The sequence below is a fragment of the Mauremys mutica genome, chromosome 4, assembly GCF_020497125.1.
Source record: "Mauremys mutica isolate MM-2020 ecotype Southern chromosome 4, ASM2049712v1, whole genome shotgun sequence".
Classification (NCBI taxonomy): domain Eukaryota; kingdom Metazoa; phylum Chordata; order Testudines; family Geoemydidae; genus Mauremys; species Mauremys mutica.
The window spans coordinates 29,809,692-29,832,386 of record NC_059075.1 but is presented as its reverse complement, the minus strand read 5'-3'; the positions used below and the strand labels follow the sequence as shown (position 1 = coordinate 29,832,386).

The 22,695-nt window shown below is 43.7% G+C and overlaps 1 protein-coding gene across 1 annotated transcript in view; it reads right to left on the bottom strand.

Moving 5' to 3' along the window:
• Nucleotides 1-22,695, bottom strand: part of ITPK1 (inositol-tetrakisphosphate 1-kinase) — a 256,870-nt gene continuing 234,175 nt past the window's right edge. Inside the window, exons 6-10 of the mRNA XM_045014140.1 lie at nucleotides 21,729-21,769; nucleotides 18,161-18,326; nucleotides 15,226-15,293; nucleotides 12,762-12,924; nucleotides 1-438 (exon numbers count right to left, since the gene is read on the bottom strand). Of these exons, the coding sequence (XP_044870075.1) occupies nucleotides 116-438; nucleotides 12,762-12,924; nucleotides 15,226-15,293; nucleotides 18,161-18,326; nucleotides 21,729-21,769 (761 nt within the window). The 3' untranslated portion in view covers nucleotides 1-115. The remainder of the gene's footprint in view (nucleotides 439-12,761; nucleotides 12,925-15,225; nucleotides 15,294-18,160; nucleotides 18,327-21,728; nucleotides 21,770-22,695) is intronic.

Here is a 22,695-nt window from a genome sequence, read left to right as displayed (position 1 = left end):
GATAATTTCATCAACAAATCGTGTTAAATCAATAGAAATTTGTTACAGCCTGCTCTGATTCTAGGACCGTGATTTGACTCCCCACGGCTTTTCCTCAGTCCACGGTGTTGTCTGGCTATTGAGAGGAAGCTTTTGTTGCCAACGTGGCAACGCAGTGCTGCTGAAAGCTGGGGGACACTGCAGAGTTGCAGCCTAGTCTCTGGTGCTGCAGCTTTACTGAGCTGTTGGTCTCACTTTCCACAATCCAGGAGGAGTCTTTTCCCACCACGCTTCGGCAGCCTGTACTAGCACAGCACGTCCGCTCCCCTACTATGCCGCCGGTCTGCTCAGCCAGGAGTTTGCTGAGGTTTAGCTGGGTCACCTCTGGGGTCTGGCCCTGCAGGACAGCAGCTATGTGGTTCAGGAGGTCTGTGAAGAACTCTGCAACACCCTCATAACCTGAGAGAGAGAGAAAAGCAATGCCATCAGTTCCATCTTTCCATTTCACCGGCCTTGTGTACAAGTCTCCCTTCTCTGACCCCTTTCCCCCCATCACACACACCATAAAAAGTGGCCTTTATTTTTCTGGGCACCATTTGGTGCACACAACTAATTGCATAAGACAGACACCTGACTGCACCCTCGAATAAGCTAGTTAAACATCTACATGCTAAGTAACTGCAGAAGCCAAACTCCACCTCCCACACCCCGCAAATAGATATTGGGTTCATGCTCTTAAAAAATGGCTCCCCTCATTACTTTATTTCTAGTTATGTTGCTGCTAAGGAAAAATTATTCAGCAACCAGAGAAAATCTGGTCTGGTTGATCGTAAAGCCTCATGAGGGACTAAAACAACAAGGTGTTTGTAAAAGTTGTAGCAAAGAAACTGCACTAAGTTCCCCTTACTTCGCTGTAGAAATTAAATTAACTTTTGTTTAAATATTTTGATGAGGTGACTTGTGTTCTCTCTCAATTCAAGCTCTGGTTTCCACTTCTCCCAAGTTGTTTGTTTTTATAGCTTATCATCTGTCTTCAATTCCACTTTTACCCCTAAATTACAGACTATTTGGGACAACCTTAACTAACTCGTCACCCGATTTCCAAATCTTCTTCTGACAACTCCTTCTAAAGTACAATTGCCCTGAGAGGCTGATCCAAGGCACCCTCCAGAAATTCCTCACGCGAACCCCAACTGCGGATATTTCACAGAGCAATTGGCCTGGCCTTACAAACTACAGAAAATGCACTTTCTGAACTTTCCATTCATGCTTGTCTAACCTAATCTAATGAGGCATTTATATCATGCACCCCTCTGCGATACTGTGTGCCAATGTTAGGGCAACGCTAAAGCCAAATCAACAGGGCAATATTATTTAGAAACAAATCGTTCATTTCAATCCTGAAACCTGGCAAGCAATTACTCAAACCAATATTGGTCTAATGGTTGAGGGTGAGAGGAGGCAAAATACTGAAATTTAAGAATTGTCTGTGCATGGGAATGATTCCTTTGTTCTGAAAGATGCCAAAAGATTTACATTACCCAGTTTAACAGAAACACCATTATGGTTTTCTGAGTAAATAAAATGGGCCAAAACCCTGGGGGATTACTTTGATTATAAACTCTTTGGGAAAGGGTCTGTTCTTTTTGTTCTGTGTTTGTACAGCACCTAGCACAATCAGGTCCTGGTTCATGACTGTTTCTTTATATTATATAAAAGAAGAAAAAGAAAAATAGCACTGAACACTTAATATCTTGAATGTCAGCTGCAGGTGGTCAGAACCTTTATTTCAATTGAAGGGTCTTGGGAGCAGGGTTTATGTATGTTTGTACAATGCCTAGCACAGAGTCAGTAGGTGGTACTGTAACATTATTATTATAATAAGATCAAGGATTTGGACTAATTATGTGAGAAGTATATCTATCAAATACATGACACATTTTAAAAAGGCTATATTACATATTTTAATGATCACTAGGCTACTGTGTAAATAACTAATATTTTATAAAATTTCATTTGAAACTCATTCCCAGGCCACTGTGAAATCAGAGCAAAGAGAACATGAACGAAGTAAATATATATTTAAAAAATCTATAATCATGTGGGCACAAGGTAGAGCAGGACAAGGAGGGAAAACTCCAATATTTATATTTTTAATCTCCTTCCCCTTTAAAAAACACCCTATCAGAATAAAAATACTACTACGGACTGAAAAATGTATGCTAAAATCAGAATCTAAAGAGCGGTATTTTGGTGATTTTAAGGTGTATTTATAAACAATGGGTGAATCAATTAACTGTTACTTATATAGTGCCTTTTTTAAATTTTAGTGACAGCTACAGGTATACATTTTTGTATGCTCCTTTGATAATGCAACTAGTGTGCTGTTCATGGTCGAAGATGGTAGCTTTTAAAATTCAGTTTTCTTAGCAACTTGGAGACCATTAAAAAAAAAATTCAACCCACTTAAAAATGACAAAGTGCCAGGCCACCAACACTAACCATCACTATCTATTCATCAGCCAGGGTCTAGCTAAGACTTAGAATCACAGGAGTCATGGAATCCCAATCTCTCTCACAAAGAGTTGGCCTTCTAAGATTTCTTGCTTATGTAAACCCTTCCCCCAGGATTAGCCTTTAAATCTACTCTGTGTGCTTCAAACGCCCTGGGAATAAGCCATCTCCATAGTAACAGCTTTAATGTGCAGAGAACAGATCCACAGTTCCTTGGGGTGTTTTGGACATGCTCAGTGAGAACAAAATCAGACCTATTAGGATTGCACAAGGGAAACTCACAATGAAGTTGCTCTTAATGCTTTATGGCCATAGGACAGAGACAGTGATTAACTCCTGGTACCAGCATATGAGAACCCTGCACATGGTCACAGTCAGGTTGTTGGATGCTGTTCACTGACACTGCTGCTGCAGCTATTTTGACAAGACAACTAGGGGAAAAGATTGCACATTTACATTCAGGAGATCAAGTGGAAGGATGATTTCATTAAGTTTGAAGAAATTTTAAGCAGCTGGGATGGGGTTTGCATTGCATCAAGGCATAGTGGCAGGACATACTTTTCATAAACCTCTAAGTGGGTGCCACTCCCTTGAAATCCATTCCAATCAGTGTAGTTGCATCTGCTTACATGAAGTCTGAATTTGGCCCTGTGTGGGAATGGAATGAAAATACTGGGTGTAAGTGGATAATATCAGTGTCACCTCATTGAACTGAGTATAAAAGGAAGTCCACGCAGAACTAGAGATGGGGCTGAACCAGGAATTCAAGTCCCCGGTCCTGAACCTTGGGGGCATTCAGATTCAGATCTAGATTTGGAGACCGAGGCTCGTCTCCGCACAGCTCTGGGAAATGATTAATATTCCCAAGCTAATACTGCAAATGCTGTGGGCCTGCTTTTTAAAAGGGCACCTTCACTCATGCAAATTCAGTTGAATACCCATTTTTTGTGTGCGGTCACCTAAGCACACAGGAGAGGATAGTCACTGCCTTGTACACACACACACAAAACATACGTATCCAGATAGAACTGACACACTCAACCCCTGCCTAATGCACATGGAATCTATACCTTGCATGTGCAGGTGGTAATGCACAAGAAGAGTATACAGACAATTCCACAGAGGCAAACAGAAGCCAGGTTAAGGCAACATGGAAAATCAAGCCTTATGAAACCTTTTACACCTTACCAGCTGCCCAGATCAGGAGCCCATAAAAACCACATGCTACCTGACTATTGGCTAGTATTAAAGATCTCCATGTGTAACCACAGCCAAGTCCAATCCAACCAGTTTTCTGCAGCACAGGACAGACAGTAGGCAACATTCATCTTTTAAATATGTTGAGAGAGGGACTGTTACTAAGTGAAGCAGGTGACAAATGAGGTCCCTCTACGGATACATCTTCTCCCAGCTGGTTATGTTGAGGAACCGACAGATTTAAATGAACTTTGAATCTGGTTGCAGCAGCAGCAGGAACCAGGTCTGGGGATGGACTGACACAGGCTTTGGCCTGGCCTATCACATCCTGCCATCTGTGATTATATTGAGGAGGGTTTGCGCCCTTCTTAAAAGAACCCCACACACCTCCATTGAGTATAACAAACAGATGGCCAGGTTTGGAAGCCACTACACTTGCATGGATCTTGCCTAGCCAAACTTGCATCCCCCACCAGCAAGTCAGGTAGATGGGACAGAAACTGTATCATAGAATCATAGGACTGGAAGGGACCGTGAGAGGTCATCTAGCAGGGTGGATAAAATTAAATTAAAAAATTGGATTTTTTTGATAAAATGCTTTTTGAGGAAAAAACCTATCCAAAGATAGTTTTAATTAACATACATTATGGCTCAAATATGTCTCATCATGGAATATATTCATGTAATGTTTAAGAAAAGTTTTGTAAATTAGTTCCAATGGTTTAGGGACCCAATCTTATGGGGTTCCAGGGGCTTCTGTATAGATTATTTAGGTTCATCTTTCTATCTACCCAATGGGACTCAGAGCTCAGTCTAGAAGATACTATCAGATATGGCCTAATTTTGGCAATTAATTGATCTTTGACTATTAGCAGTAAATACGCCCAATGGCCTATGATGGGACACTAGACAGGGTGGGATCTGAGTTACTACAGAGAATTATTTCCTGGGTGTCTGGCTGGTGAGTCTTGCCTACATGCTCAGGGTTTAGCTGATCACCATATTTGGGGTCGGGAAGGAATTTTCTTCCAGGGAAGATTGACAGAGGCCCTGGGGGTTTTTCACCTTCCTCTGCAGCAGGGGGCACGGGTCACTTGCTGGAGGATTCTCTGCACCTTGAAGTCTTTAAATCACAAGTTGAGAACTTCAATAACTCAGACATAGGTCAGGGGTTTGTTACAGGAGTAAGTGGGTGAGATTCTGTGGTCTGCATTGTGCAGGAGCTCAGACTAGAAGATCATAATGGTCCCTTCTGACCTTAAAGTCTATGAGTCTATATGCTTAGTTCTGCAGTTCTCAAACTGTGGATTTGTGTCTCCAGAGATAACATGCATGTTAACAGCAAAAATGTTTTAAAATAAATAATATATAGGTGAGAATCAACAGACCTCACCCTATTGTCCCTCTGCAAATTTGTGTACACAGAGTCAATCCCTTACCTCTCTCTAAAAGTGAAAAGTTTCAAAAAGTTCAACGAATAGAAGATTGTTGGGGGTGGAATAGATCTGGACAAGGAGAAGTCGTCTGGAGATAAATGTGAGAAGGGAGGGACAGGCAGTAGAAACAAAAGTGAAACTATTCGAGCAGCAAATTCCAGAAGTCTTGAGGTCTTTCTGAGTGTAGCCTTCATTGATTTGAGACCTACCATCCCATTCTCTCGCTAGAAGGGAAAACCTATAATGGCAGCAGGCCGTAAAAGAGACCCAGTTTGGGAATAAGAATCATTCAAGAAATATATGTTTGCTGCTGATGTTCTAAAGAAAGTCAAACCAGTGAACTGGTGGAAGTCACTTAAGCACTTGGATTCAGAGACTGTTGAAGTGATTAATCTCACTTAACAGCAGTAGCTTCTTCTGCTGGAGTAGAAAGAATATTTTCTTCCTTTAGACTAATTCATTCCAAATTGAGAAATCATTTGGGACCTGAAAAAGCAGGAAAGCTTGTTTTTCTTTTCCAGATTATGAACAAACAGGAAAATGAAGGTGAAGATGACTGAGTTAGCTGCAGAAGCCAATATTTTAAGTTTCTCATGTTGACCTGGCTGACATAGTTGATTTAATTTCTGTTTTTTAAAAAAAAACAAATGTTTCATTTAACTATTTTAATTAAAAACAATTTTAACAAAAACAAACCTGATTTTAAAAAACTTGAATGTTTAACTAAATTCAAAAAAACATATGCTTGTTTTGTTAAAATATTATACGTTTGCCGCTGAAGAAAAAAAAATCCAGAATACATAACATTGTTGTTTTAGTTAAATAAAACAAATTTAAATGTCTGTCTGGTGATGTTCTCCTTCTAATACAACATGGCAAGAAAATCCTCCAAATATTAATGATTAACCTGTTGAATTGGAGATAGTTCACCTCCCAATGACTTCATAAATATCTGCTTCAATTACCTTTGGTAAATGGAATAACCAAACAATCATTCATCTTCTGATATAGCTGTAAAACTAATCTGAAAAGTTTTCAGAATAAATTAATTACTTTAAAATGTATAGTGTGTACCTTCTACGAATGAAATCTACATCTATCTCTGAGTTACGAAGAATATGTATCAAGGTTAAACCAACCAACAAGAATGTACTTTTATGTAGAAACCCATCATTAAATTGAGTTTTCCTGACTAGTCATTTAAATCAAATCCACCCTGTCATCTAGTCCAGTCCCCTGCACTCATGGACTAAGTATTATCTAGACCATCACCTGATAAGGTGTTTGTCTAACCTGCCCTTAAAAATCTCCAATGATGGAGATTCTACAACCTCTCTAGGCAATTTATTCCAGTGCTTAACCACTGGTGGCATGAGGGGCTGATCTCCATGAAACAGCTGAAGATTGGTGTCCAGCTTGACACTGTGAGATCCATCAGCTTCCTTCAATAATATTGACCAGGGGGTGTTGCTGACTCACTTGCAGACTGCAGTGCGGAGGAGTAAAACAGTTCTGAATGGCTCAATTCCTTCCTCAATGAGCACTCCCAGAAGGTAGAGCTGGGCAGTTGCTCTTCAACCCCAGGGGCATTGTCCAGTGGAAGTTCCATAGGGCTCCATAGGGCTCAAAGTGTATAAAAGGCTAATGGCTGGGCTGTGGGGCTCTCTATATTCTGAAGAGGCCATGCTACAAGACTCCAGCTCACCTGAACAGCCAGTGCAGTCAAATGCCTGTTTCAGTGGCTAGGTGAGAGCGGGGCATGGATGAGAGCTAGCTGGCTAAATCAGGATAAGACTGGAGCGACATTGGTAGATTGGGGAAAGCAAATGGCAGGTGAGGATAATATCTGCCCTACCATGTGTGTCTGCCATTTGTGACTTAGGCTCACAATCTGGGGGTACTGTTGGATCCCCAGTTTGGTTAAATGATCCTAGTGCAGCAGTGCCCAGGAGGCTTTCCCCCTCCCACCCCAGCTACATCTGACCAGGAGACTGTGCCAGTTTGTTACCATTATCTATGCCTTTGGCATTCCCAGGTTTGGATGACTGCAGCGCATTCTATATGGGACTGCAACTTAAATCCACCTGGAAACTAAAGCTGCTGCTGAATGTGGCAGCCCAATTGTTTTTAAGAGAGATGAGCACACTACACCAGTGCTCCAGGATCTACACTGGCTGCCTGTAGGTTAAAGGCTGGAGTATTTTATCTTTCTTTCTTTCTTTTTTTTTTAAAACATAAGGCCCTAAATGGGTTGGATCCTGCCTACCTACAAGACTGTCTCTCTCTCCTTGTAATACTGCCACCACTCTAGTGCAGTCAGCAGAGCTGCTTGAGAGCTGTACTGAAAGGGATCCAACAGAAAGGGCTGCTAGAAAGATGTCCTCTCTACGTGGTCTTAAACTTGGGCCTTCTTGGCTTGAAGTAATACCTTCAGGGCACTCTGCAAGGCCCATCTCTCTCTACCCAACCATTTGGGGAGGAAGCAGCAAGCTAAGGGTTGACGTCTGTGGGGAAAGAGTATTGTTTGAATTTGTTTTTATCGTGGTTGGCCATTTTCTTTAGCTCAGGGAAGTTTTTGAATTTACCACATTTTTGACAAAGACCCCTAGAGATCAGGACAGGTGTACAATTTCTTACAAATCTAAAATAAATACATGTTCTAATACCAATGGTCAACTGCACCTCCATACTGTCTGTAATGCTTGATAACAAATTTAAGATAATGAAACGAAAAAAAAAACGAGATAAAAAGTTACACAGCTTCTCTGCTCTTTCAAAAGGGCAAGAAATTTACTCGCATTTTTGTCCAAAACACCTATTTACAGAGAATAGACTATTGATCCAAACCACCTTCAAAGCACAAGCTATCATGCAGCTCAAAATGCATGACACAAAGTGAATTTCTAATGCATAGCTCAAGATGCAACCTCATCCTGGAAGCACAACAAAGGAGAAATGGTGGGGTGCAGAGTGATTCCACGTGCTCCATGGATGTTTCTGCCCCAGTGAGGAAGCACTCCCCTCTTTAAACAGTTAGCTTGCATCTAGCCAGGATGCTCAGCATTTTGGGAGGGGAGAGAGATTGAAGTTTAGTTACTTAAAAGCACCACTGAAAATCCTAAAAAGAACAGGAGTACTTGTGGCACCTTAGAGACTAACAAATTTATTTCAGCATGTGCATCCGAAGAAGTGAGCTGTAGCTCACGAAAGCTCATGCTGAAATAAATTTGTTAGTCTCTAAGGTGCCACAAGTACTCCTGTTCTTTTTGCGGATACAGACTAACACGGCTGCTACTCTGAAACCTGAAAATCCTAAGTGATTCTTCGCACTCCGCCTTTTGCAAATCTTTTGTCATTTGTTTACAGATCACACAAACACCAGGAGGGGTGGCAAACACAGAGAAGGGAAAAACTAAGTTGTAAAATGTCCTGGGGAATAGCAGATAACGCGGGGAAAGTAGGTGTTTTTAAAGGAAGTCCTGTATCTATGGAGAGGAAAGACAACACAGATTCAATGGGAGGGGATCAAATCCAATAGTGATATTTATCACGTTAAAGTGAGTTTATTTTCATCTAGACGCCTTAGTTCTACCTACTTCTCAGGGAGGTGAGGAAACAGGACTGAAAGATTAGGAAGGAGATGGTTTATGACAGGAACTCTATCTTAAAAATTGCTCTACAACACAAAAAATGTGAGACCCACTGTAGTGGAACTACACCATGATAACAGTCTTGCATGTGTCACTTGAAACCAACACCACTATTTGCTAACGGGATAAATATGTCAAATGAAAAGCAAACACAAGGAAATAGCTCCTGAACCTTGGACAATACATTCATTAGCCTGACTCCAGAAATGTAATGCTGATTCAGACGTTCCAAAGATTGAAATGCCTTTTTTTGTTTCTGGGCTGAATCCTGCACTAATAGGACAAGGGGGAAAATATCAAATTAAACCTGATTATTTTTATTGTTATATTTCAGGGTTCAGCTCTAGCAACTTGCCAGGATACTGAACTAGATGGAATGCTGGTCGATCCGCTCTGGCAATTTCGGTGCTCCTAGGATTCCAGCATCTTTCCCGAATCAATTACTCTCAGTTGTGACTCCTAATTCCCCACAAAAAAGGTATCTTTTAAATGTATTGCATAGGGACAGATTTTAAATGAGAATGTAGCTGACTGAGGGTTGGAAGTTTCCTAACAAGCAATGCCTTAGGAGCAGGGAGCCCAAAAGAGAGCCATCTTGGGAACCTGCTTAAAATGGAACACATTGTTGAAGGAAAAAGACCAGGTAGAGACCATTGAATTGTGGAGGTAAATGCGTGGTTATGCAGGTGGTGTCGGAGAGAAGGCTTTGGATTCTTCAACCATGGGACGTTGTTCCAGGAAGAAGGATTGCTAGGAAGAAATGGAATCCACCTAACGAAGAGAGGGAAGAGCATCTTCGCAGGCAGGCTTGCTAACCTAGTGAGGAGGGCTTTAAACTGTCTCTCTCTCCTTGTAATACTGCCACCACTCTAGTGCAGTCAGCAGAGCTGCTTGAGAGCTGTACTGAAAGGGATCCAACAGAAAGGGCTGCTAGAAAGATGTCCTCTCTACGTGGTCTTAAACTTGGGCCTTCTTGGCTTGAAGTAATACCTTCAGGGCACTAGGTTCGCTGGGGGAACCTAGGTTCGCTGGGGGATGGTGACCTAAGCCTGAAGGTAAGTGGGGAAGTGGGATACTGGGATGAAACACAATGAAGAAGGTGCAACTGGGGAGGCCTCCTGATTCATACTGAGAAAGCAGGGCAATCGGCTAGTTATCTTAGGTGCCTGTACTCGAACGCAAGAAGCCTGGGAAACAAGCAGGAAGAATGGCACAATCAAGGACCTATGAGGTGATTGGAACAACAGAGACTTGGTGGGGTAACTCATATGACTGGAGCACTGTCATGGTATAAACTGTTCAGGAAGGACAGACAGGGGAGAAAAGGTGGGGGAGTTGCACTGTATGCAAGGGCGGTATGATTGCTCAGAGCTCCAATATGAAACTGGAGAAAAGCCTGTTGAGAGTCTTTGAGTTAAGTTTAGAGGCGAGAGCAACAAGGGTGATGTCATGCTGGGCGTCTGCTATAGACCACCAGACCAGGAGGATGAGGTAGACAAGGCTTTCTTCAGACAACTAACAGAAGTTTTCAGATCACAGGCCCTGGTTCTCATGGGGGACTTCAATCACCCTGACCTCTGCTGGGAGATCAATACAGGAGTGCACAGACAATCCAGGAAGTTTTTGGAGAGTGTTGGAGACACCTTCCCATTGCAAGTGCTGCAGAAACCAGCTAGGGGCTGTGCTCCTCTTGACCTGCTGCTCACAAACAGGGAAGAATTGGTAGGGGAAATAGAAGTGGGTGGCAACCTGGGCAGCAGTGACCATGAGATGGTTGAGTTCAGGATCCTGACAAAAGGAAGAAAGGAGAGCAGCAGAATATGGACCCTGGACTTCACAAAATCAGATTTTGACTCCCTCAGGGAACTGATGGGATCCCCTGGGAGGCTAATATGAGAGGAAAAGGAGTCCAGGAGAGCTGGCTGTATTTTAAAGAAGCCTTATTGAGGGCGCAGGAACAAACCATCCCGATGTGCAGAAAGAAATCTTCGGTGAGCTTAAACACAAAAAGGAAGCTTACAAGAAGTGGAAACTTGGACAGATGATTAGGGAGGAGTATAATAATATTGCATGAGTATACAGAGGTGTAATCAGGAAGGCCAGACAAAGCACAAGTGGAGCTGCAGTTAGCAAGGGATGTGAAGGGTAACAAGACGGGTTTCTACAGGTGTGTTAGCAACAAGAAGGTGATCAGGGAAAGTGTGGGACCCTTACTAAATCGGGGAGGCAACCTAGTGACAGATGATGTGGAAAAAGCTGAAGTACTCAATGCTTTTTTTGCCTTGGTCTTCACAGACAAGGTGAGCTCCCAGACTGCTGCACTGGGCAGCACAGTATGGGGAGGAGGTGAGTAGCCCTCAGTGGTGAAAGAACAGGTTAAGGACTATTTAGAAAAGCTGGACATGCACAAGTCCAGGGAGCTGGATGCAATGCATGCGAGGTACTGAGGGAGTTGGCTAATGTGACTGCAAAACCATTGGCCATTATCTTTGAAAACTCGATTGGGGAGGTTCTGGATGACTGGAAAAAGGCAAATATAGTGCCCATCTTTAAAAAAGGGAAGGACGACAATCCGGGGAACTACAGACCAGTCAGCCTCATTTCAGTCCCTGGAAAAATCATGGAGCAGTTCTTCAAGGAATCCATTTTGAAGCACTTGGAGGAGAGGAAGGTGATCAGGAAAAGTCAACATGGATTCACCAAGGGCAAGTCATGCCTGACCAACCTGATTGCCTTCTATGATGAGATAACTGGCTCTGTGGATATGGGGAAAGCGGTGGATGTGATATATCTCAACTTTAGCAAAGCTTTTGATACAGTCTTCCACAATATTCTTGCCAGCACGTTAAAAAAAGATGGATTGGATGAATGGACTATAAGGTGGCTAGAAAGCTGGCTAGACTGTCAGGCTCAACGGGTAGTGATCAACGGCTCAATGTCTAGTTGGCAGCCAGTATCAAGCGGAGCGCTTCAGAGGTCTGTCCTGTGGCCGGTTTTGTTCAACATCTTCATTAATGATCTGGATGATGGGATGGATCGCACCCTCAGCAAGTTTGCAGATGACACTAAGATGGGCGGAGAGATAGTTATGCTGGAGGGTAGGGATAGGGTCCAGAGTGACCTAGATAAATTGGAGGATTGGGCTAAAAGTAGTCTGATAAGGTTCAACAAGGACAAGTGCAGAGTCTTGCACTTAGGACAGAAAAATCCCATGCACTGCTACCGGCTGGGGACTGACTGGCTAAGTGGCAGTTCTGCAGAAAAGAACCTGGGGATTACAGTGGACAAGAAGCTGGATATGAATCAACGGTGTGCCTTTGTTGCCAAGAAGGCTAAAGGCAGACTGGGGTGCATTAGTAGGAGCATTGCCAGCAGATTGAGGGAAGTGATTATTCCCCTTTATTCGGCACTGATGAGGCCACATCTGGAGTATTGCGTCCAGTTTTGGGTCCCCCACTACAGAAAGGATGTGGACAAATTGGAAAGAGTCCAGAGGAGGGCTACGAAAATGATTAGGAGCTGGGGCACATGTTTTGTGAAGAGAGGCTGAGGGAACTGGGCTTATTTAGTCTGCAGAAGAGAAGAGTGGGCGGGGGGTTGATAGCAGCCTTCAGCTACTTGAAGGGGGGTTCCAAAGAGGATGGAGCTAGGTTGTTCTCAGTGGTGGCAGATGACAGAACAAGGAGCAATGGTCTCAAGTTGCAGTGGGGGGAAGTCTAGGTTGGATATTAGGAAATACTATTTCACTAGGAGGCTGGTGAAGCACTGGAATGGGTTACCTAGGGAGGTGGTGGAATCTCCATCCTTATAAGTTTTTAAGGCCTGGGTTGGTCCTGCTTTGAGCAGGGGATTGGACTAGATGACCTCCTGAGGTCTCTTCCAACCCTAATCTTCTATGATTCTATGAACAGCAATACTAATTCTCACTAAACACACACGGTCTGGTATCCACACAGTTTAGTGAAAGCTGAAAGGTCTCTCTTACCTGGGAATGCATTGATATCAATGACTGCATGCTGGCCGGTCTGATTGTTAATGATAATGTCAATCCCAAAGAGGGAAACCCCCAGAGCCTGTCTCAGTGCCTTGGAGATCTCCCGGATGACGTCGTCATTTGGCCGTTCAAACACACCTTCGATTTTATCAAGCTACAGTGAAAAAGACAAAGAGAAACAACTGAGGGGTTCTGAACTGGGCTCTCTCTTTAGTATACATGTTGATTTACAGAGCTTCCCCATTCTATATCCTGTAGGATCCAACAAGAGCCGCAAGAGCTTTTCTTGATTCTGCATCCTATATACATTAAAAGTTAGGTTCTTCTATTGTACTCAGTGGGCCTGATTCTCTATTTGTTACACTGGTGTAACTCCATGGAAATCAGTGGATAAACACACCAGCACCAAACTAAATGGAGAATTGGGCCCAGTATCTTAAATATTAGACACATTTTAAAATCAAAAGAAAACTGCAGCCTCTACTCCAGCACTGCAGATATTCTGCCTCTCATCATGTACGTTCGATAAGCCAATCTAAAATTAAACCTGCCTTACGGGACTGATTAAGGGGCTGACAAGACTGAGTTACTTAACAGACAGTGTTTAGGTGCATCACTGCTGCGCTCAGTGTTTTGGGGCATTTGTTTAATAAGGGAGGTCTGGGTTTGAAGTCTGGGTTATTTTAGAACCGTTTATTATTAAGAGTGACTCGGGGTATGGCTACACTTGCAGCTGTACAGCGCTGGGAGTTAAACCTGTCTTCATACAGCTGAGTAGGGAAAGCACTGCAGTCTGGCCACACTGACAGCTACCAGCGCACTGTCGTGGCCACATGTGCAGCATCTGCAGCGGCATTGGGAGCGGTGCATTATGGGCAGCTATCCCAGCGTTCAAGTGGCTGCAACGTGCTTTTCAAAAGAGGAGGGTGGGATGGAGTGTGACAAGGAGCGTGGGGGAGAGAGAGAGTGGATTTTTGAAGCCAAGACTCTGTCAGCAGCTGCCTTGCAAGTTCCGACCCATTCACTGAAAACAAATAGCCCTCTGTTTTTTTCCTCACAGACCAGATAAGCAGCCTCCCCAAAACGGACCCCACCCCTCCCTCCCACACGCCGCGCTGCTTCTCTCCTCAAACCCCTTCCTTCCCCTCTCTTCAAGCAAACACTAGCTGTGGGCGTTCCAAAGGGAGCTCATTCACAGCAAACAGTAGCTGTGTTTGTTTTTTTGATAAGCAGCTCCGGGAGCCCTGAGTTCACAACAAAACAAACAGGCATCACAACAAAACAAAGAGAGTTATCGTTACTTAAAAGCATTATGGGAACCGTCGGGAGGTCAGTTACAGCGTAGTAAGATTATTCCCTGTTTACACTGGCACCCCAGTGCTGCAGCAGAAGCGCTATTCTCTTTATTCCTCTCATTGAGGTGGAGTACAGGCAACGCTGTAGCCAGGGAGATACGGCGCTGTATGTGCCTTGCCAGTGTGGACGGGGAGTGAGTTACAGCGCTATAAAGCCACCACCAGCGCTGCAACTCTCAAGTGTAGCCAAGGCCTCGGGTCACTTGTGAATGTGAAATTTAATCACACTCATTTCTTAGCCAAGAAGTTGAGCAATACAAGTACCGTTTTGTGTATAGAACAGCTGTGTATATATCCAAAAACATGCATAAACATACAGTCATCACAAAATTTAGCCACTGGAAGGGATTTGTAATTAGTTCAGTGACATGAATAATATTTAGCATGTCAATTAGTGGGACATTGCAATTCGACATCTGGTCACTGTATTAAACTTTTGACTACAAACCAACTAGACCACATGAACCAGAGAAGAATCAGGAGACACACTATGGGCTCAATCCTGCAAGATTACTTTAGTGGGAGTTGAGAGTGCTCAGCACCTTGCAGGAGCCACCTTTACCTTGGCTATTAACAGGGCTAGTCATAAACACAATAAAGGTGTGCTTGGAGTGAATGTACTCGGAGGATATAAATAAAGAGGTGTGGCCTACTGGTCAGAGCTCAGGAATGCTTACGTTCTAGGTGCATATCTTCATGGTCTTGGACAACTCGCTTAACTTCTCTGCTTTGGGTTTTCAAATGGGGATACCACTCCCTTACCTCCAGGAGTGCTGTAAGGATTCATTAAGGCTTATAAAATTCTCTGGAGAGGAAAGGTACTAGAAATTACTACTCAGGACATTTCCTTTCCCCATCTGGACTGGCTTTCAGTTAAGGCAAAGCACAGCAAAGCAGCAGACAGACATGTAAGGGCAATCAAATGAACAAGGAAACAGCTTTAAATTGTGCTGGTTCTAAGTAGCAAACAGATCTCGGTTTGGTATCTGGGAGCTGACAGGGCACAATTCATGTACAAGAGTCACACTATTCATTAATAGCTTCATAAGAAAAAGAGATTCGTTTTCTATCAATGTTTAAAAAAGAGGTGGATTACTTACTGCTGTTAAGACAGAGGAGGATTCTGGCTTCGACACATTGTGGCTGTTGAAAAATATTGATTCTCTCTCTGAAATTAAAAGAAAAAGTTATAAATGAATTGATCGTTGGATTTGAATATTAAAAGGATTGGTTTATACTGTATGTAACACTAGGTGGCAGTGCAACCCCGGGGAATCTAATCCAGCTCAATGGCTGATGATGTCCTCCACTCCGTCATGGGGGGCATAGATCGGCGTTCATGTTGCACTTCCTGTCAGTATCTGGCCCAAGCTGGGGAAGCTAATGATCCAACCAGTGGACCAAATTTGGTGATGAATCCTGATCACGTGCCATCTGAGGCACATTGTGCATGTACTAAGATGACTCTGTCATGCAAAGCTTCCTCTTGCACAAAGGCACCGGCCCATGGCAGAAAACCTAGCCCAAGACCCACACAGCTTCAAGATTTCAGGACGCAGATAAGGTAAATAAAACATGGGTGTGTGTATATTATATAGAACTGGTTTCATTTCTTCAGTCAAATAAATCCCACTCATTAAAGAATGTTTTCTGTAAGTTAATGAAATAATTCCTAGGAAATTGTTAGGAATTAAAGTGACCATTCAACTGGAAACGTACAAGATTTCATTTACATGACAGATGAAAAAAGCAGATGATTTCACAGTTGGCACTAGATGCACCCAAGCAAGTGCAGGGGAGGTGTAAATTATACCGCCCTGTACCCAAGGTGGACCTCCGTGGCCAGGAGAGCAAAATTCACCCCAGTGGGGGGTAGGCAGGAAGGATCTTTAATTTGAAGACACCACAGCAGCCCTGCCGTGGAGGCTGCTCAGGGAATTGTATTACCACATTCTCCGGCCATGCACCCTCCCAGGCCAATTTATCCTCCTACAGGACCCTCCTCCAAGGGGGTGAGAGGGGTGATGGTGGGGAAAAATGTTGTGGCAGCTTTCCATTATGACAACCTGTCCTCTTGGGTTTACCAGAGGACACTGCCATGGTATACATAAACCCAGACATGAATCTTGGACAGCATCAAAGCAAACATAATGTTGAATGTGCAGGGGTATCACACACTTGCAGAATGATGTAGGATGTGTTTCTACTAGGCTGCTCCCTTCGCAGACTGGATCACAGCAGCTAATCACAGCCACAGGCTCACTGCGCTTTATTATGGGAAAGATGCAGGAATCATGGGAGGCAAAATCAGAACAATCTGTGACCTCTGGTAACATGTTAGAGAGCAGTAGCCAAGATCTGAGGCAGGTGGCCAGCCCTAGATTTTTAAGTGATCTGTGGCCTGATTTTCAGAGGTGCTCAGCAGCTGCATCTCCCACAGAGATGGGATGCTCAGTAGCTCTGAAAACCAGCCAGCGTGTACTTCGCTGTCCATAACTATGCACGTTCCTGAGAAGCATGGGCAGGTTAGAGTTGGACTTGGGCAAAGTTGGTGGGACATAAATACAAATCTGACTTAGCGGAGGCCGAATATCCCACGTTGGCTTTTTAAATAAAAGGAATGTCAAGATAAGTCCCGAGATATTGTTTCAAAAGGGACTGAACCCCTTCTAGCACTCCAGGCCAACCAGAGGAGCCAGGGAGCATGAAGAAGGGCAGGAGCAAAGAAGCAGCCCCAGAAGGAAAAGACGCCCATTTGTTAAAAATCCTCATGACACAAATGACAAACATCCCACAGGCTTTCTACTGAGGATGCTGCCAGGCCAGCTTTATTCATCCTGTTCCAGTGCTAATCACTGAAGGAGGAAGTGCTGCTCAGGAGGCAGAGCCAAGGGGCAGAAATTCAAATACCCTGTCTATGCTCCTACTTTGTAAGACTTCACATTTCTGCAACCAGCTACTGTAGACTCTTGAAACAGTCAGACCTGCTTGATCCCTTGCTCATAACATGTCCCTTGCCAGCAGCAGATTTTAGGCCAAGAAATCCAGACTTGGAATCCAGGGATTCACTGAAACCAGTCTGCAAATTTCATTTTTACATGGGATTCAAAATAACATTAAAACTTTAGACTAACAAGCTAATGGCTGCATCTAAGGCACTGTCTTTCATAAAGATGCCTTAAAATTAGTTGATACTTCAGTACATTTCCCTAATGCTAATTTCTCACACTAGCTGATAAACATATCACTATTTCACTCATACTAGTCCCACTAAAGATTTTCTGCTTCCTATAGTCCACTGAATGTAGTTTCTCAATTCCTCAGGCTTCACAACAGAAAGCTGTTCTTCTTCCAAAAAGGAAATTGCAGCAGGCTCAATGAATACCCTTCAAATGGTCTCTGTAGATCTATAACTGTACCTGTTGATAACTACAGGAGGACCATTAGCCCAGCAGCTCCACTCTGCTTATCCCCAAAATAGTTGCCAGCTAGAACCAAATGAAAATGATCAACTGTATTTCCCCTGAGAATGTCAAGAACTGGCCTTTACATGAACAAACCAAGAGGCTCCTGCATGGGAGAACTCAACTGCTCTTACTTTAAACACAAACAAAAAATGAACACGGTAAAGACAGGGACAGGAAGTTCCAAAATGATGGAATCCAGGAATTTCCCTCTATCTTGGGATTATAACTCAAGAGCAAATGACAAATGAACCTACTGAGTGTTTAGAGAGTTTCTAGTAAAGGAGGTTTCTCCACTTCCACAATGACATAAAACACAGCTTTTAACAGGTAAGATTCAAGTTAATTTCACATAAACATTTACTATAAGAACCCTATTCACATGTATTCCAGAGCAGATGAGTTATCTCCCTTCCTGTTGAAATAACACAGAGGAGGAAATACAGCATGTAAAAAAGCAGATGTTTTAATTTTAGCAGCCTATTCAAAACCATTTTTCATTCAGGATCTCTGCTGCCAAGGGCCTCTGAGCTCATGCTAGCAGTTAAGCTGGCGCACATGGGCACTTTACCTGAAATGCCTGCCGAGAAGTTCTTTAAAGATGGTCTTTTTACCACAGTGTAGGATTCCCCGACCACAAACACTTTATACAGCACAGCGTTGTGATTGATGAAGCTCTGAATCACGCAGGGGGGCTGGATGGCCTTCAGGCCTTCCTGGTTGAATATGATTGCCATCTGAAACACAAAATGCAAACAGTTCTCCACAAGGATTTGGGCTTTCATTTATTTCACATTTTTCTGTTGTCTGGCTGAAATATGTGATCTGGGAAAAATCTATCCAGGGATAATAACCAAGTGCAAATCCCTTCTCAGCAGCTAGCTTCTCTTTATTACATTTACTGCTGCAAACCAAGTGCAAATCCCTTCTCGGCAGCAAGCTTCTCTTTTATTACATTTACTGCTGCAATAAGCCTAAGTCCCTGAGGGTGTTATCAGCATGGCTTTCAATTGCACACATCATCATTTTAAATTAAGATTCTTTTTAACATGTACAATGGCATTTTATCTTTGTTAGTTATGTAACAATCCCAATTTCATTTTTAATTTAAAATCAATAAAATATCTGAGTGACAGAACCTGGAAAATACCCATCAGATTGTACAGGGAATCAGAGATATGAAGAAATAGATGTATTAGGTCATCCTGACCCTCTTTGCCAATGAAAGTTGTTCCCTACAGGGTTTTTTTTGGTTCCGTCCAGCTTTAAATCTCACAAGCAACTGGGGTTTCTGCCACTTCACTGAGAGATTCTTTCAGAGTCTAACCGCCCTCTCTGCTAGGCAATGCTCAGCCAACATTTGCCTTGGCTCAGTTTCATCCCATTACCCACAGCGTAGAGCCCCCTTAAATGAATGACACAGAGACTGGAAGAAATATGCCACAGAGAAAGTCATTTAGGGGCTCAACGATGAACAGCGGCTGGCTCAAACCTAGCCCATATAAGATGGAAGGGATGCTGATGGGTAAAAGGAAACACTTTGAAGAGCCAGCAGAATCCACATCACATGATACACAGTTCCACGCTTGGGCACCCTGATTAAGTCACTGGCCAGAAGTGTTTATTCACACTTTTAATTAGGTTGAAGACTATGCCCTCTCTTTGAGGGCAAAGACCCGGCTGCAGTGACCCATGATCTTGTCACTTTGAAGAGGGACTACTAGTTTTCCTATTGAGTTCAAATTGGTCCAGAATAATGCCCAGAGAGTTTAAGTGATTTGTCCTGGGTCACAATGGCAGAGTTCAGGACACAGCTTATGAGCCCTGACTCTGAATCCCTCTCAAAGATAGACATTTCTCTCCATAAACTCTGCCTCTTTTCTTGCTTTCTACAATTAACTGGATCTCAGCAAAGTCAGGCTAGCCGGAGGGATTTTACAAATTGCATACCATGGAACACTTTCTATCTCCTCTATGTGTACCTGTCAATTTGATTTATGTTGTACTCTTAGTTTGCAGAGCTTTTTCTGAATTCATGTTAGGTTTCTAGTTTGTTCCTGTATAATAAGATGATAAATATTTCAACAAAAAGTAATACTTTTAGTCAAATAAGCAATGGGATGACTATATATTTATGACTAAAGGTCTCTAGCTAGCTGCTTATTATTCTGTTCTCTTCTATATCTGGCAGACCATATGAGATCACAATTTTCTGCATGTATACACAATCAGGAGATTCTCTAATGTTTTCTGAGTGCAAGTTAGTGCATGTAGCCAATGCCTATTTGCAACTGATTTTTTTTACTCTCTCATTATTCTACTAGATGCTATCTATTTGGCAGCACATATCCAATATGCACATGTTAATAACCTGTGCAAGCCGGCTTCTGTAACTAGGCTGGATGGGGCCTCTAGACACAACCCCAATACTGTACACAGAGGTTAAGCATCTTGCCTAAGGCCACAGAGAGGACAACTGAACTACAGTTACTTGCTTCCAGTCCTGTGCTCAAGTCACTGGACATGCTGCTTTCACATCAGGAGCTTTCAACAAACACAACATTCCATGTTTCTCAAGCAGCCATTCTCCACATGTGGCTATTACAGGATAGACTGCCGTCTGAGCCCTAATACTACCCCTGGGGGAAGATGGCAACTTCAACAATGGTTCTGCTCCAAAGGGACTGAAGTGTCATGCAGGACCTCAGGCATCGCTGAGGACACCAACCTGTGCAGTAATAATCAGCTCCCATGAAAAGCCACAGAAGTACAACTCTATTTGAGCATCACATCTTGCAGATGTTGGGGTTCAAGCAGAAAACTTAAATAAGTCAGTACTTTTCATAAGAACTGCAAGGAGGGGCCCATCACGGTAATGAAAGTCCATGCTAACTCATTAGGCACTGAAAGCTTTGTGCATTTCAGGTGGGAGTTACAGGAGAACCAGCAGCAGGGTCACAGGATTCTGACCTCCAAAAGAACAGTACCTGGAAAATTGAGTGGCCAGCAGCTATCAGTCAATCCCTTAATTAAACTCCCAAGGGACCTATGTGCCTTCTCTTTATAAAAGAGGGTGCATGGTCCAACTGAAAAATAATGATTTCTTTAACAGTGAATATTGGTCACTCCTCATTTTACCAACGGGTACCCTGTTCCTTTAGATCTACATTTCACTCCTGGGCCCTTCATTCTTGAAGGTGCTGCAGGAACACACAGATTTTAGAAGGAGTTGGGAAACTTGGATGTGGCCATAGATAAGTTGTGAATGAAATAACGAAAGAGCGAATGAAAGAAAATATTTATTTACAGGGAGTAGGGTCTGGATTCTCACACTGGGATTTGAGGAGGAGGGAGGCAAAAAAGCTATAGGAGAATGAGCTGAAATAGGGTTTCTCGACCTCTGCTCACAAGATTCTGGAAAAGGTGGAGGTGCTTCACCTCAGGTTCCCTATATTTATGGTCAGCTAAATACACAGGAGAGTCACTTACATCAGGAATAGTCATTTCAGTTATGGCCACCTCCCTGAAAGGGCAGGGAAGGAGATGCTTCTCCCAGCCCAATCCTTTACACTCTTACTTCCCACCTCATGAAGAGAACTGGGCCTATGTGTGGTTCTGTCCCTACGTACTTCTCCCTTCTCCTTCTCCCTGCCATGAAGAGGAGTACGAGAGGGCTGCTCCTCCTCACCCATCTTTTCTCCATGCCCATCTCACTGAAGAGAGGAAACTGGGCAGCCCTTCTACCTGGAAACGGAGGATCAAAGGCTCAACATTTCAGAACCAATTCTCACCATCAGCACCACACAATGGAGCTGAGAGATAGCGGGTGAGGGAGCAGAAGACCCAATTGGCCTGATCTCCCACCAAAGGGCAGATTGAAGAAGGAAGGCCTCACAAGCGCAGCTCTTGCCTCACTCTGTTGCTAGAGACGGAACTTCTGCTCAAGGGCGATAAGCCCTGTTTAAACTGAGCCCTAGTAATCTTAGAAAAGGTATCTGAAGTAAGGACATGTAAGGGGGGAGGGGAAGTAGTTTGGGGGATAACAATCATTCTATTATTGCACAGTAGAGCTCCCAACCAACCCATAAGCAGTCAGGAGGGGATAAAGCTGACTAAAGCCCCAGAGGTCTTTTACTCACCTCATGAGAGTTGGTTCCATGGGCCACTCTGGTTTTACAAACTGTGTAAATGAAGAAAAAAAAAAAAGAGAGTGAATGAGTGAAATGGGCCACACACAAAACTCTTTGTACCACCTGTTCCCAACCCATCTAGCAGTTCACCAGGGTAAGACCTCAATGGTACCAGCTAGACTTGCTAGAGCTCGCCATCTCAGCCCTATGTGTTGTCCATTGCCATGGAGTTTGGATTGCTCCAGACCCATGTCTCTTAACTGCTATTCTGGAACTGGAGTGATACGCACTGGGTTAGAGCACACAGGACACAGGAGAAGGAGGCAGCACTAGCACCAAGGGCTCAGCACAGAAGCTGATCTTTCAGGTGGGAAGGTAGCACAAGGCACCAGTTACGAATGCCTGAAATAGTAGTGCCAGTGTTCATAACTCGCGTGATTTCTTTGTGAGTCACTTGATTTCAGCCAGGGCTCAAGTCAGCCTGGCAATCATGTGAACAGCTCCAGTCCTCTTGTGCAAACCCGCTCTGCATGGCTGCCTTCCCTGCTACCTTCTGGGGAAGAGCAGCCAGGCAGGACTGTGCATAAAGCAGGAAGAGCTCTGTCTCCCTCTCTTCACCAGCCCACTCCATTCTCACACAAGGGAGCAGAAAGTGCTCTCGGCAGTTCAGAGCAGCTCCACTCCCTTCTTCCCTCTGCCCAGCTGTGAACAGTGGGTCAGCCTGCTCTCTGCTCCCCCTCTCCATCCCTACAACACCAGGCTTGACTAGGGGAAAGGGGAGGAACCGGCTGCAGTTACCCCCCAGACCTGGAAGAGCAGGGTGAAGAACCCAGGAGCTGCAGGAGCAGCAGAGGTTAGGCTAGAAGGGCGGAATTGATGTGATAGGCAGCTGCGAGGGCAGAACTGATGTGGGAGCTGTGGGGGGGGCAGGACTGATTTGAGGGATGGGGCAGAATTAATTGGTGGCCAGGGTGGG